This window comes from Saimiri boliviensis, chromosome 9 (assembly GCF_048565385.1).
Source record: "Saimiri boliviensis isolate mSaiBol1 chromosome 9, mSaiBol1.pri, whole genome shotgun sequence".
NCBI lineage: Eukaryota > Metazoa > Chordata > Mammalia > Primates > Cebidae > Saimiri > Saimiri boliviensis.
The window spans coordinates 14026749-14043463 of NC_133457.1; the positions used below are offsets into that span (position 1 = coordinate 14026749).

At 36.6% G+C, this 16715-nt stretch overlaps 1 protein-coding gene across 4 annotated transcripts in view; it reads left to right on the plus strand.

Annotated features, from left to right (window-relative positions):
* Positions 1-16715, plus strand: part of RNF13 (ring finger protein 13) — a 221307-nt gene that overhangs the window by 179718 nt on the left and 24874 nt on the right. For 2 of the 4 annotated variants that reach the window (XM_074405484.1, XM_074405483.1), the window contains 2 exons: positions 174-242; positions 1618-1711. In XM_074405484.1, coding sequence (XP_074261585.1) covers positions 174-242; positions 1618-1711 — 163 coding nt within the window. The remainder of the gene's footprint in view (positions 1-173; positions 243-1617; positions 1712-16715) is intronic. The other 2 variants (XM_010335778.3, XM_039480346.2) reach the window with 1 other exon arrangement.

Genomic DNA, 16715 nt, shown 5'->3' on the forward strand with positions numbered 1-16715 from the left:
TACTCTTTTGTGTCTGTCTGCTTTTTGTCGCCATAATTATTTTGAGATTTATATATGTTATTGAGTGCATGGATTGTTCATTCGTTTTTATTGCTGAGATAGATTTCATTGTGTGAATATACCATGATTTGTTTACCCATTTACCTATTGATCAACATTTGGGTTGTTTCTAGTTTTTGGCTATTACAAATAAAGCTGACTTGGACATTTGTTGTATGGAAATATGCTTTCATTTCTATTGGGTAAGTATATCTAGGAGTGGGACAGTTGGGCACAGGATAAGTGTGTGTTTAGATTCGTAAGAAATTGTCAAGCTCTTTTCCAAAGTGGCTGTACCATTTTACAATCCCACCAGTTAGTGTATGAGAGTGTCGTTTCCTCCACTTCCATGCCAACACTTGGTAGTCAGTCTTTCACATTTTAGTCATTCTGGTATTTGCCTTGTATTATACTATTTGTGATTTGAATTTTTGTTTTCCTATTGACCACTGATGTTGCACATCTCTTTAAGAGCTTATTTGCCATTTGTATGTCTTGTATAGTGAAATAGCTTCAAATATTTTGTCGATTTTTTTCTGTTGGATAACTTGTTTTCCTATTATTTAGCTTTGAGAGTTTTTCATATATATATTCTGGATACAAATCCCTTATCATGTATACAGTTTCCAAATATTTCAATCTGTGGTTCATCTTTTATTTTTAATTTTAAAATTTTATTTGTGTATTTATCTACTTACTTAGTTTTTGAGACAGGCTCTTACTCCAGCCTGGCTGGAGTACAAGTGGCACAAACATGAATCACTGCAGCCTTGAGGTCCTGGGCTCAAAGGATTCTCTCACTTCAGCCTCCCAAGTAGCTGGGATTACAGGCACATGCCACTGTGCCAGGCTAATTTTTTTCTTTTTAGAGATGGGGTTTCACTGTGTTGCCCAGGCTGGTCTTGATCTCCTTGCCTGAAACAATCCTCCTGCTTCAGTTGTCTTTTATTTTTTTAACAGTGCCTTTTGAGCAGAGAAGTTTTTAACTTTTACATAGTCAAACTTTTCCTTTACAGATGGTGTTTTAGGTATTTGGTTTTTGGCCCTGTGGACTTCCTTTTTATTCTTGCACGCATAGCAATTTATAGTTTAAAATATTTTGTATATTTTATCCAGCATTTCTGAATATTTGTAGTAAAGGTGTTCTGAATTAGTTCTGCTCATTATTCTGCAGTAACTAATAAGTATATGTTTGAAATTTTTATTGGTTTGTAATGTATGGGAATCTTAACCTTCCAGTTTTTTTTTTTTTTCCCCCATTGGAGCCTTTATAAAATCTGTAGTTTACCATTTGTATTTTTGCAAGAAAACAGGTATATGTTATTTATAATGACTCTGTCAGTATAATCAAAGATAATCAAGATCATTTAATAAAAAATTCAAGGAATAATTTATGGGTTAAATAATCACTAATGTAATTTAATGCTTTAATTAGTAATACTATTGCAATTAGAATTTAAATGAATTGAAGTGATTTGCAGTAGCTATCCAGAAACTTAAAAGCTGTTTGTTATTTTAGTGGTCACTTTCTATCTGAATGTTTAATATCTGACTCCTTTTTATCTCTTTTATTTTTAGATCACAAAATTTGTCCAGGATAGACATAGAGCTAGAAGAAACAGACTTCGTAAAGATCAACTTAAGAAACTTCCCATACATAAATTCAAGAAAGGTAAGTGAGTATTTGTTTTCTAAATTATTATCCTTAGTGTATTTAAGAATGCATGGGGACTATACTCTTATACTACCTTCTGGGTTTCAGCCGTAAACTATGCCTAACACTAAGTAGACTTTCAGTTAATGAATGAGCGAACGACGGAATGAATGTGAAAGGTGATCTTTTGCTGTGATGACCTGGGGAAGGCAGGAAAGGCATGCACAGTCTGAAGAGAATTTAAAAACAATAATCAAACTAACCAAAATGCTTATTATCACCATGTGCCATTAGTTCTAAACAATGTCAGTGGATAAAATATTTTTCTACACCAGGCGGACTTCTCCCACTTCCTCTTATTCTGTCTTCCATGATGTAACACTGTATAGTGTTGTATTAAGTAAACATATAGGTAGGTAGCTGTTGTGTATCATCACTTACATGTATCATCTGAATTTTCATGCTTTTATGAAATGTGTACTATTATTATTTTCCCTGTATAAATGAGGAAAAAGAGGGTCAGGGACATTATGAATTTTAATATTACCTAGCCACTATTGACAGATCTAGAGGAGAGGTGTGAATATAATACCATAGCCAATGTAAATTTCCCCTGTAGTATAGTTTCCCTGTGGTTTAGTGAGCTTTTAGTGCAGATACCTGCTTGATAAATCCTTTTGGCTGGTACTTCCCAGACTTCATTTTCATATACTGGTAAAGGTGCTCTGTTTTTTAATTCAGCAGTGAAAAAGTGTAGGGAGTGGAGGGAGAAAACAGGGAAAAGGGCAATAAAACATAGTTCAGCTGCATTTTTATTTTTCAAATAATAAAATGTTTTATAAACCTGCTAGTAACCATTAACATTGAAAAATACAACATTTAACAACAAAAAAAGTAGGAAAAAGAATATCATGTTAAAATAAATAAATGAATGGACATTTCTAAAAATGCACTGCACTGCCATTATACAGTGTGGATTAGCTAATAGTTTTTTTTTTTTTTTTTTTTTTTTTTTAAAGAGATGGGGTCTCACTGTGTTGCTCAGGCTGGGCTTGAACTCCTGGGCTCAAGTGATCATCCCATTTCAGCTTCTCATGTAGCTAAGACTACGGCATGTGGCACTGGGCCCACCTTGGTTTAGTTAAAAATTTCCACATACACTAGAACTAGTTTGAAGATTAGCTTTAGGAATTACTCTTTCAGGCTTCACTTTGTATGTTTAAGAATATGTTTAAAAAGACCAGGCATGGTGGCTCATACCTGTAATCCCAGCACTTAGGGAGGCTGAGATGGGCGGATCACGAGGTCAGGAGATTGAGACCGTCCTGGCCAACATGGTGAAACCCCATCTCTACTAAAGTACAAAACAATAGCTGGGTGTGGTGGCACATGCCTGTAGTCCCAGCTACTCAGGAGACTGAGGCAGGGGAATTGCTTGAACCTGGGAGGCGGAGGTTGCAATGAGCTGAAATCATGCCACTGCAGTCCAGCCTGGCAACAGAGTGAGACACCATCTCCAATAATATATTGGAGACACCATCTCCTATATATATATATATATATATATATATATATATATATATATATATATATATATATAAAATGGTGATATTGTCCTGGATTTAAAGGGAATTCATGTCAAGAGAGAGATGCTATCTCAATTAACTGTTAAAAGGATCCTTCTGCTGACATATTAGGAATAGGTTGTTAGAGGGCAAAGGGTATAAACAGAGAACAGATAGGAAAGTTATCGTAGTAATTCAGGTGTGATATAAATGTGGCTTGGGCTGTTATCAGTGGAAGAGAAGAAATCTTCAAATACTGGCTATGTCTGGAGATGGAATACACTGAATTTACTGATGGATTAGATATCGGGAAAGGAGACAAGGATGACTGCAGATTTTTTGCTCTGAACAACAAAATGGATGATCCATCTACTTAAGGAAAGTCCTTAAATAGAAATAAGGATGGTTAATGTATGAGAGAGCAGATTTTAGGGGGGAAATTGGAAGATTGGTGTGGAACATATGGAATTTCAGATGCCGATTAGACGTTAGAAATGACTCTGGAATTTAGGAGAGGAGTCTGAACTGGAAACACTGGCACGAAGATGTGTTTATGTCATTAGACTGGATGAGATTACCAAGAAAATGAGTATAGATAGAAGAATACTAAAGACACTGTGAGGCATTCCACCATTAAGCAGAGGAGGAATCAGAAGTGGCAGCAGTGGAGACTGAGAAGGTGTGACCAGTTACACAGGAAGAAAATCAGGATAGCATGATTTATCAGAAACCCAGTGATTCAAATCTATCAGGGAGCAAGGGATGATAACCTGTGTCAGTGCTCCTGAAACACAAGTAAGATAAGAGCTGAGAATTGACCACTAGGGACTACTGATGATCTTGATGAGCAGTTGACAGAGTGGTCAGGCCAAAAATCTGATTGTGGTAGATTTAAGAAAGAATGGAAAGAGAGGAATTGGAAATAATTTTTGTAAGAAGTTTAACTAAAAAGGTGACCAAAGAAATGGAGTCAGAGCTGCTGGGGAAATTTGAGTCAAGAAGTAACAGCATGTTTGTTTGCTGAAGGAAACTGACGATGTAGGTGACAGATGGGAGAGTTGCTGTAATGTTCTTGAGAAGGCAAGAGGAGATTGGATCTTTTGTTCAAATAGGTGGGCTGGCCTTAGGTGGTATCATAGAGACTTGGGCTAAGGGAAAGTAGAATATGTGGGTGAAAAATCACGGTAGGTGGGTATTTGTAGTGGTGAGTCTGTAGAAATCTTTGCTTTCATTTCTCTCAGGTAGGAAATCACCAACTGAGGACGAGGACAGAGGAGGAGGTGTTGGAGGTTTTAAGAACAGAAATTATAAAATATTATTATTCTAGGAGAGTAAGAGGAGGAATGGACTAGGGAAATATAATATGGCAGCCTGAGCCCATTATGAACCGGTCAGCATAACTGTTTTCTCTATGGAGTGGTATATGGAGTAGTGTTTATCATCATTTTTTCCAAAATGTAAAGTGTAACATTTATATAGGAGAGTATGTAGGATACATATTTCTAGAATCATCCAGTTCAAGAAATAGAACATTACTACACCCAGGAGCTATTATGTTCTCTTCTAGATAATCCTGTCTTGCCCTCTGGAGGTAATCACTATCCTGGCTTATGATAATTTCACTGCCTTTCTCAAGTTGTACCACAGATGAATGCATACCTAAACAACTGGCTTAATTTTTGAATTGTATTTTTTAATACAATTCAAAAAATTGTATTCAATATAGTAAGGCTGTATTTTTGAACTGTATTTTTTGTTACCTCTAATTTTTTTATGAAATTAGTACACTGTATTGCATATAGATACGGTTCGTTTACTTTCATTCCATTGTATGAAGATATCCATTTTACTATTAATAGACCTTTTTTTTTTTTTTCAGTTTAGGGCTATTACAGAGCATACTTTTGAAAATATTCTTGCACATATATCCTGGCATATATATACATGAATTTCTTAAGCATATATACCTAGAAGTAGAGTAATTTGATCATAGTATATATCTGTTTTCAATTTTATTGGATAATGCAAAATCATTTCCATAGTGATCGATGGTACCAATTTATACTCTCACCAACAGACTTTAGGAGTTCCTGTTGTTTCATATATTTATCAATATTTTGTACTGATGGACTTTTAAATTTTAGCCATTCTGGTGGGTTTATAATTCATCGTTGTTTTAATTTTTTTATTTTTCTTCTTGCAATGAGGTTAAATATCTGTTCACATTATTTGCCAGTTGGAGTTTTCACTTTCATGAAGTACCTTTTGAGATAACATGCTGATGTGTGTGCTTCATATGTGGGAGGAATTATTTATATGTTCCTACAAGCCCCTCGGGAGGTGTAGTATATGGCAATTTAATTCTTCAATAATTTTATGTGTTTTAACTGACTTTCTAGTATATGGACTAAAAATCTTGATTTTCAGGGTAGTGTTCTATGTTTTTAGAGAACTTTTTCTACCCCAAAGTCATACAGATGTTATTTTTGTATTATCTTCTGAAAGTTTTATATTTTTGCCTTTTGTGTTTAATCCACATGAATTGATTGTGTAAAACTGGAGTCCAGTTTATGGGGTTTTTTTTTCTAATTTAATATTTTACATAAGGGTATCCAGTTGTTCTAATTGCTAATTATTAAAAATGTGCTGTTCTGCAGTGTCACCTCTGATGTATGTTAAGGTCCATGTATGTGTGCGTTTGTTGGTGGATTTATCTTGGTTTTATTGTTTAACCATGTATCAGTATCACGCTGTTTCAATTACAGTAGGTTTATGGTAAGACCGGATAGAGCTAGTCTTCACACTTTGTGTTTTTTTTGTTTTTTTTTTTTTTTCATCAGTGTTTACATATGTTTAACACTTTGCCTTTCCACTTAAAGGTAAAAAGCGACTTGTTAAGGCCACCATGCCTCTAAATATATACACAAGCGATTTTATTTTTTCTTGTAGCAGAATACACACAACATAAAATTTACCATTTTAATCATTTGTATAATTGAATAATATTAAGTACCTTCATATTGTTTTGTGGGTTTTTTTGTGTTTTTTTTTTTTTTGATACGGAGTTTCGCTCTTGTTACCCAGGCTGGAGTGCAATGGCGCGATCTCGGCTCACCGCAACCTCCGCCTCCTGGGTTCAGGCAATTCTCCTGCCTCAGCCTCCTGAGTAGCTGGAATTACAGGCACGTGCCACCATGCCCAGCTAATTTTTTGTATTTTTTTAGTAGAGACGGGGTTTCACCATGTTGACCAGGATGGTCTCGATCTCTCGACCTCGTGATCCACCCGCCTCGGCCTCCCAAAGTGCTGGGATTACAGGCTTGAGCCACCGCGTCCGGCTTCATATTGTTATGTAACCATCACCACCATCCATCTCTAGAACTCTTTATCTTCCCAGACTGAAACTCTGTACCTGTTAAACAGTAACTCCCCATTTCCACTTTCCCCAGCCACTGGCAACCACCATTCTTTCTGTGTCTGAATTTGACTATTCTAGGTACTCATATAAGTGGAATTACCTGATATTTGTCCTGTTTCTGACTTATTTCACTTCCCATAATGTTTTCAAGGATTTTCCATGTTGTAGCATATATCAGAATGTCTTTACTTTTTCTGGCTCAATAATAGTCTGTTGTATATTTTTACCACGTTTTGTTTATTCATCTCTTAATGGATACAAGTTGGTTACACCTTTTGGCTATTATAAATAATGTTGCAATGAACATTGATACCAAAGTATCTGTTTGAGTCCATGGATTCAGTTCTGTTGGGTATATACCAAGGAGTGATATTGTTTAACTTTATGAGGAACCTGGATACTATCTTCCACAGTTATTGTATCATTTTACATTCCCACCAGCAATGCTCAGGGGTTCATATTTCTCCACATCTTTGTCAACACTTGTTGTATTGTGTTGTTTTGTTTTAATATAGCTATCCTAATGGATATAAAGTGGTACCTTAATGTGGTTTTATTTGCATTTCCCTACTGGCTAATGATGTTGAGCATCTTTTTCTGTGTTTATTTTCTACTTGTATATTTTCTTTGGCAAATTATCTGTTCAAGTACTTTGTTCATTTTCAATTGGGTTGTTTATCATTTTGTTCTTGAGGTATAGGAGTTCTTTGTATATTCTAAATATATATGATTTGCAAATGTTTTTCCCATTCAATCAGTTGTCTTGTCACTTTCTTGATAATGTCATTTTACATACAGAAGTTGTAAATTTTGATGTAGTCCAATTTACCTTTTTAATTTTTTTTATTATGATATGAAGCACAAGCAAAAACTTTTTTTTGCTATTGAAGGAAGTTGAAGAAGACCTCAGTAAATGGAAAAGCATCCCAGATTCATGGATAGGAAGACTTAATATTGCTAAGATGTCAAGACTACCCAAAGCAGTCTACAAATTCAGCACAATTCCAATCAAAATTCCAAGAACTTTTTTGCAGAAATGAAAAGTTTTAAATTTTGATGAAGTCCATTTTATCTTATAGTGTCATATCTAAGAATACATTGCTAAATCCAAGGTCATAAAGGTTTACCCTGTTTTCTTCAAAATGTTTTATGGTTATAGCCAATTAGACTTTGATCAATTTAGAGTTGATTTTTATATATACTATATATGAAACAGGGCTCCCAGTTTAATTTTTTGCATGTGGAAATCCAGTTATCCCAGCGCCATTTGTTGACGAGATTGTTTTCTCATTGAATATCTTGGCACTCTCATCAAAAATAAATTGGCCGTAGATGTATGGTCTTATTTATGGACTCTCAGGTACATTCCTTTGGTCTATATGATTATCCTTATGCCAGTCCTACACTATTCTGATTACTCTAGTTTTATAGTAAGTTTTGAAATTGAGAATTTTGAGTCCTCCAAATTTGTTGTTCTTTTTCAATATTTTATTCAGGGTCCTTTGTAATTCCATAATAATTTGAGAAAAATTTAGAGATAGTACTTTGTATTTCTGCAAAAAAGTTACTAGAATCTTGATAAGAATCATGCTGAATTTGTAGATTGCTTTGGGTAGTCTTGACATCATAACAATATTAAGTCTTTCAATCCATGAATATGAAATGCTTTTCCATTTATCGAGGTCTTCTTCAATTTCCTTCAGCAGTGTCATGTAGTTTTCAGTGTACAAGTCTTTCACCTCCTTAGTTAGATTTATTTCTATGTATTTTATTGTTTTAGATGCTATTATAAATAGAATTCCTTTCTAAATTTCCTTTATGGATTTTTCATTGCCGGTGTGGAGAAACACAATTGATGTTTATGCATTGATCTTGTAACCTACAAGTTTGATGAATTTGTATATAGCTCTGGTAGCTTTTTGTGGATTCTTGGGGATTTCCTATGTGGCAGATTGTATTAGTCTGTTCTCACACTACTATAAGAAATACTGGAGACTGGGTAATTTATAAAAGAAAGGTTTAATTAACTCACAGTTTCACATTGCTGAAGAAGCCTCAGGAAACTTATGATCATGGTGGAAGGCAAAGGAGAAGCAGACATCTTCATAGGGTGGCAGGACGGAATGAGTGCAAGCCGGGGAAATGACAGATGCTTATAAAACCATCAGATCTCGTGAGACTTCCATAAGAACACCATGGGGGAAACTGCCCCCATGATCCAACTACCTTCGCCTGGTCCTGCCCCTGACACGTGGGGATTATGTGGATTATAATTCAAGATGAGGTTTTGGGTGGAGACACAGCCAAACCATATCAAAGATCATGTCATCTGTGAATAGGTGTAGTTTTACTTCTTTATTTCCAACATGGATTTCTTTTAATTCATTTTCTTGTGTAACTGCTTATAGAGCTTACGGTGCAATATTGAATAACAGTGGTGACAGTGGCCATTCTACTTTGTTTCCGATTTTAAGGCAAAAATTTGCAGTCTTTAACCAGTGAGTATTTTAGCTATGAGTTGTTGTTGTTTTTAATGTAAAATGCCCTTTATCAAATTGATGAAGTCCCCTACTATATAGGTTCATTTTTATGGCATGTGAATATCTACTTGTTCTAGCATTATTTGTTGAAAAGACTTTTCTTTCTCCCTTGAATCACCTTTGCTCTGTTGTCAGAGAGCAGTTGACTATATTTGTGTGAATCTTTTTCTGGGATCTCTATTCTGTTCCATTTATCTATCTGTTTTTTTGTTTCCTAGTACCACACCACCTTGATTACTGTACTTTTTGTTTTGTTTTGTTTTGTTTTGTGATGGAGTCTTGTCTCCCAGGCTGGAGTGCAGTGATGCTGTCTCGGCTCATTGCAACCTCCACCTCCCAGGTTCAAGCGGTTCTCCTGCCTCAGCCTCCCAAGTAGCTGGGATTACAGGCATGCACCACCATGCGTAGCTAATTTTTTTTTTTTTTTTTTTTTTTTTTTTTTTTTTTGTATTTTTAGTAGAGACAGAGTTTTACCATGTTGGCCAAGCTGGTCTTAAACTCTTGACCTCAAGTGATCTGGCTGCCTCAGTCTCCCAAAGTGCTGGGATTATAGGCGTGAGCCATCATGCCTGGCTGATAACTGTATTTTATAGTAATTCTTAATATTGGGTAGTGTTAGTTCATTGATGTCATTATTTCAGTATGGTGTTGGCTGTTTTGATCTTTTGCCTTTCCATATACACTTGTGAACTAGTTTGTTGGTATCCAAAAATATGAATTGCGAGATTTTGATTAGGATTGCATTGAATTTATAAATCAAGTTGGGAATCCCACTTGGTCATGGTGTGTAATTTTTAAATATACAGATATTCAGTTTTCTAGTATTTTGTTTAGGATTTATCATCTGTGTTCATGATAGTTACTAGTCAGTAGTTTTCCTTTCTTGTGATGTCTTTGTCTAGTTTTGAGATTTGGATAATAACTTTCTTGACTGTTCGGTGGAATACACCAGTTAACCCATCTGGATATGGTGCTTGCTGTTTTAGAAAGTTATTAATTATTGGTTCAGGTTCTTTAATAGACTTAGGCCTATTCAGATTGTGTATTTCTTTTTATATGGCTTTTGACAGATTGTGCCTTCCTGAGTAATTAGTTCATTTTATCTGTTACCAGATTTGTAGGCATGGAGTTGTTTAGTATTTCTTTATTATTGTTTTCATATTCATAGGATTAATAGTCATGGCCTCTTTTCTAAAATTTTTGATGTTAGTAATTTGTATCTTTTGTCTGTTTTTCTTGGTTAACCTAGCTCTAGGTATTGATTTCATTGATCTTTTCAAATAACAATATTTTGGTTTTTTTTTAATTTTCTGTATTGATTTTCTGGTGTTTTGTGTGTGTGTTCTTTTTTTTTTTTTTTTCAAGAGAGGGAGGGTCTCATTCTGTCACCCAGGCTGGAGTGTAATGGTGGTACAACCATGGCTAACTGCAGCCTCAACTTCCCAGGCTCAAGCAACCTTTCCACCTTAGCCTCCCAAGTAGCTGGAACTACAGGTGTGCACCACTGTGCCTGGCTAATTTTTTTATTTTTTGTAGAGACGGCCTCACTGTGTTGCCAAGTCTGGTCTTGAACTCCTGGCCTCAAGTGATCCTCCCACTTTGGCCTCCCAAAGTGCTGGAATTACAGGCATGAGCTACCACACACAGCCTGATTTTCTGCTTTGACTTGCATTGATTTGTTCAGTTTTTATTTCTTTTTTTTCTGCCTACTTTGAATTTAGTTTGCTCTTTTTCTAGTTTCCTAAAGGTAAAGCTTCGATTTATTTTTATTATTGATTTTAGATCTTTCTTCTTAGATTTATTATTATTATTGATTTTAGATCTTTCTTCTTTTCTAATATATGTGTTCAGTGCTTTAAATTTCCCTGTATGGCTTTCATTGCATCTCACAAGTTTTAATTAATATATAATAATTGTACATATTTATGGGGGTACATGTTATATTTCAATAGATGCATACAATATGTAATGATCAAATCAAGATAATTGGGATGTTCATCACCCCAAGCAATGATCACTTTTTTGTGTGTAGGGAATAATTGAAAGCTTCTCATCTAGTTGTTTGAAACATATAACGTTGTTAACTATAGTTGTCTTACCATGCTATCAAAAACTAAAACTTATTCCTTCTATCTAACTCTTTTTGTACCCAGTAGCCAACCTCTCTTCACTGCCCTCTACCACCTTTCCCAGCATCTGGTAACCACCAATTTGTTCTCTTATCTCCATGAGATCAATTTTCTTAGTTCCCGCATATGAGTGAGAACATGGGATATTTGTCTTTCTGGGCTTGGCTTATGTCGTTTAGTGTCATGTTCTGTAGTTCCATCTATGTTACTGCAAATAACATTGTTTCTTTTTTTTATGGCTGAATAGTATTCTATTGTGTGTATATGTACCACATTTTCTTTATCCATTCATCCATTGATAGACACTTAGGATGATTCCATATCCTGGCTATTGTGAATAGTGCTGCAGTAAACATGGGAGTGCAGATATCTCTTTGATATACTGATTTTCCCTTCTATTGGACATTTATACAGCAGTGGGATTGCTGGATCATATGGTAGTTTCATTTTTAGTTTTTTGAGGAGCCTCAATACTGTTTTCCATAGTGGCCATACTAATTTATATTCCCACCAGCAGTGTACGAAAGGTCCCCTTTTTTTCACCACATCTCATGTTCTTCTTGCATTGTACAATCATCTCTTCCCAGTAGTATCCAAAGTCTTAACTCATTCCAGCATCAACTCAAAAATCCAAAGTCTAAAGTCTCATCTGAGACTCAAAGCACATTTCCTTCCACCTATTAGCCTGTAAAATCAAAAACAAATTCTTAACTTCCAAGATATAATGGTGTTGCAGATATTAGGTAAACATTCCCATTCTGAAAAGGAGGAATTGGCCAGAAGAAAGGGGCAATAGGCCCCACACAAGTCTGAAATCCAACAGGGCAGAAATTAGACCTTAAAGCTCCAACATAATCCTTGAGTCTGTATCCTGCATCCAAGGAACACTGGTGCAAGGGGTGGGCTTCCAAGGCCTTGAGAAGCTCCATCCATGTGGCTCTCAGAGGTTGGAGTCTGGTGCCTGTGCATTTTCAATGCTGAGGGTGCAAGCTGCAGGTGGCTCTACCCTACTTGAGTCTGGAGGGTAGCGGCCTTGTTCCCATAGCTTCACCTAGCAGTGCCTTGGTAGGGAGTCTGTGTTGGGAATCCAACCCCACATTTCTCCTAGCACTAGCAGAGTTTCTGTGTGGGGGCTATGTCCTTTGGCAGACTTCTGCCTGGGACCCAGGCTTTCTAATACATCCTCTGAAATCTAGGTTGGAAGCTGCCAAGTTGTCTTCACTCTTGAATGCTTTACAACTACAGCCTTAACACCACTTAGAAGCCACCAAGGATTATAGCTGTGCTATCCAGAGCAGTGCCCCAAAGTGTACCGGGGCCCTTTAGAGCTGAGGCTGGAGCTAGAGTAGCCAGGATGTAGGGAGCAGCCTCTTAAGGTGGTGCAGGGCAGTGGCTCTGGAGGCCTGACCCACTAAACCATTCTTTCCTTCTAGGCCTCTGGGCTTGTGATGGGAGGGGCTGCCTTTTGAGGCTTTTTAAAAAAAAATTGTCTTGGATATTAGCACTTGACTCCCTTTTAGTATTGCTAATCTATCTAGCAAGTGGTTAGTTCACAGCCCACTTGTATTCCTCTACTAAAAATACTCTCCTTCTCTATCACGTGGCTAGATTGCAAATTTTTACACTCTGCTTGCCTTTTAAATAAAAGTTTCAACTTTAAGTAATTTATTTGCTCCCATGTTTGATCATAGGCTATTAGAAGCAGCCGTATTACTTCTTGAGCACATTGCTGCTTAGAGACTTCTGCCAGATACCCTAAGTCGTCACTTATAAGTTCAAAGTTCCACAGATCCCTAGGACATTGACAGATGCATCCAGGTTCTTTGCTAGGGCATAACAAAGGTGACCTTTATTCCAGTTTCCAATAACTTACTTATTTCCATCTGAGATGTTATCAGTATCAGCTTGGCCTTCACTATCCATATTTCTATTGGCATTTTGGTAATAGCCACTTACTGGTCTCTAAGAAGTTCCAAACTTTCCCTCATCTTCTTGTCTTCTTTCGAGACCTCCAAACTCTTCCAACATCTGCCTGTTCCAGCTGATTTTTGTATTTTTAGTAGAGATGGAGTTTCACTATGTTGACCAGGCTGGTCTTGAACTCCTGACCTCAAGTGATCCAGCTGCCTTGGCCTCCCAAAGTGCTGGGATTACAGGCATGAGCTACTTATCCAGTTCCAAAGCTGCCACCACATTTCCAGGTGTCTTTATAGCAACACTTCACTCCTGGTACCAGTTTTCTGTATTGGTCCATTCACAGTGCCATAAAGAAGTACCTGAGGCTGGACAATTTATAAAGAAAAGAGGTTTATTTGGCTCATGGTACTATGGACTGTATAGGAAGTACAGTGCTAGCATCTGCTTCTAGTGAGGACCCCAGGAAGCTTCTAAACATGATGGAAGGTGAACGGCAGAGCAGGCATGTCACATGGAGAGCCCATATTTCAGCCCACGTTTCAGGGCTCAAAGATCCCAGAGAGAGAGGAGAAAGTTCTAGTTTCTTTTAAAACAACCAGATCTCAAGTGAACTCATAGAGTGAGAACTCACTACTATAAGAATGGCACCAAGCCACTAATGAGGGATCTACCTCCATGACTCAGACACCTTCCACCAGGCCCCACCTCCAACATTGGAGATCACATTTTAACATAAGATTCAGAGGGGACAAATATCCAAACCATATTAGTAGCTATTGTAAATGAGACTACTTTCTTATTTTTCAGATTGTTTGCTGTTGGCATATACAAATGCTACTTACTGATTTTTGTATGTTGATTTTGTATCCTGCAACTTTACTGAATTTGCTATTACTTCTAACAGTCTCAGTGTCTGTCTGTCTGTCTGTCTCTCTCTCTCTCTCTCTCTCTCTCTCTCTCTCTCTCTCTCTCTCTCTCTCTCTGAGATGGAGTCTAGCTTTGTCACCCAGGCTGGAGTGCACTGGTGCAATCTCAGGTCACTGCAACTTCTGCCTCCCAGGTTCAAGTAATTCTCCTGCTTCAGTCTCCCAACATTGCAGGCACCCACGACCACACCCAGCTGATTTTTGTATTTTTAGCAGAGATGGGGTTTCACTATGTTGATCAGGCTGGTCTTGAACTCCTGACCTCAAGTGATCCAGCTGCCTCGGCCTCCCAAAGTGCTGGGATTACAGGCGTGAGCTACCACGCCAAGCCCCGTAACAGCTTATTGATGAGTTTTCTTTTGTTTTTAAAATATATAATCAAGTCATCTGTGAACAAGGTTAATTTGACTGGAAAGGAAAAAAGTCTTTTCTTCTTTCTTTGAGATGAAGTCTTACTCTGTCACCTAGGCTGCGTGCACTGACACGATCTTGGCTCACTGCAACATCTGCCTCCTGATTCTCCTGCCTCAGCCTCCTGAGTAGCTGGGATTACAGGCATGTGCTACCATGCCTGAGTAATTTTTTTGTTTTTAGTAGAGATAGGGTTTCACCATGTTGGCCAGGCTGGTTTCGAACTTGACCTCAGATGATCTGCCCACCTCAACCTCCCAAAGTGCTGGGATTATAGGCATGAGCCACTACGCCTGGCCAGAAGCCCTTTCTTTCTTTTTCTTGCTTAATTGCTTTGGGTAGGACTTTCAGTACTATATTGAATAATAGTGGTAAAAATGGGCATTATTGTCTTCAGATCTTAGAGAAAAGGCTTTTCAGTTTTTTTTCTATTCAGAATGATAGCTGTGGGTATGTCATATCTGTCCTTTATTTTGTGTTCTGTTCCTTCTCAGTTTTTTGAGAGTTTTTATCATGAAATGATATTGAATTTTATCAAATTCTTTTTAAACATATACTGAAACTATCGTATTTTTTTCTTTGATTCTGTTAAAGTGTTGTATCATGTTTACTGATTTTTGTATTTAGAAACATCCTTACATCTCTAGGATGAATCCCACTTGATCATGGTGAATGGTATTTTTAACATGTGTTGAATTCGGAGTGCCGGTATTTTGTTGAGGATCTTTATGTCTGTGTTCATCAGTGATACTGGCCTCTAGTTTTCTCTCACTCTCTGTTTTTATTTTTATTTTTTGTCCTTGTCTGGTTTTGGTATCAGGGTAATGTTTGCCTCATAGAATAATTTTAGAAGTATTCTCTCCTCTTCAGTTTCTTAGAATAGTTTGAGTAAAGTTGTTGCTACTTTTTCCTTAAATGTTTGGTACTTTTCTGCAGTGAAGCCATCCAGCCCTGGGCTTTTCTTTGATGGGAGCCTTTTTATTATGCTTCAGTCTCATTACTTGCTATTGGTCTGTTCAGGCTTTCTATTTCTTTATGGTTCAGTCTTGATAGGTGTTACATGTCTATGAATTTGTCCATTTTTTCTAGGTTATCTAATTTGTTGGCATAAAGTTATTCACAAAATCTCTAATGTTCATTGTATTTCTAGGGTACTGGTTGTAATGCTTATTTTCATTTATACTTTACGTGTTTTTTTTTTTTAATTAGTATAGCTAAATATATGTGGGCTTATCTTTCCAAAAAACATTTTTTTTCTTTCATTTATCTTTTGTATTTTTTCAGTCTCAATTTTATTTCTGTTCTTATCCATATTATTTATTTTTACTAATTTTGGATTTTATTTATTGTTATTTTTCTAGTTCCTTAAGGTGGATTGTTCAGTTGTTTATGTGGAATTTTTCTTTTTTATTGATGGAGGCACTTACTGCCATGAAGTTCTTTCTTTGTATTGCTTTTGCTTGCCCCATAGACTTTGATATGCTATTTCCAGATTTCCTTTTTAATTTCTTTATTGACCCATTTTTTATTCAGGAGCATGTTGTTTAATTTTCACATATTTATAGTTTTCAAAGTTCCTTTTCTTTCTTTCTTTTTTTAATACAGTGTCTAACTCTGTTGCCCAAGGCTGGAGTGCAGTTACACAGTCTGAGCTCAGTGCAGCTTCCACATCCCAAGTGGCTAGGAGTACAGGCATGCACTACCATGCCCAGCTAATTTTTTGTATTATTTTATAGAGATGAAGTTTCACCATGTTTCCCAAGGCTGGTTTTGAACTCCTGGTCTCAAGTGATCTGCCTGCCTTAGCCTCCCAGATTGCTGGGATTACAGGCATGAACCACCACACCTAGCCCAAAGTTGTTGTTTTGTTTTTTTTTTTTTAAAGAATAAAAATCTTGTTTTATTCTACTGTGGTCAAAAAAGATAGTTGATATAATTTTGACATTTTTGAGTTTGCTAAGATTTGTTTTTTCTCCTAATGTGATCTGTCCTGGAGAATGTTCCATGTGTTGATGAGAAGAATGTATATTCCACAGAGTTGGATGAAATGTTTTGTAAATGTCAGTTATCATTATATAGTGATGTCTTTTGTCTCTTTTTATAGTGTTTATAGTTT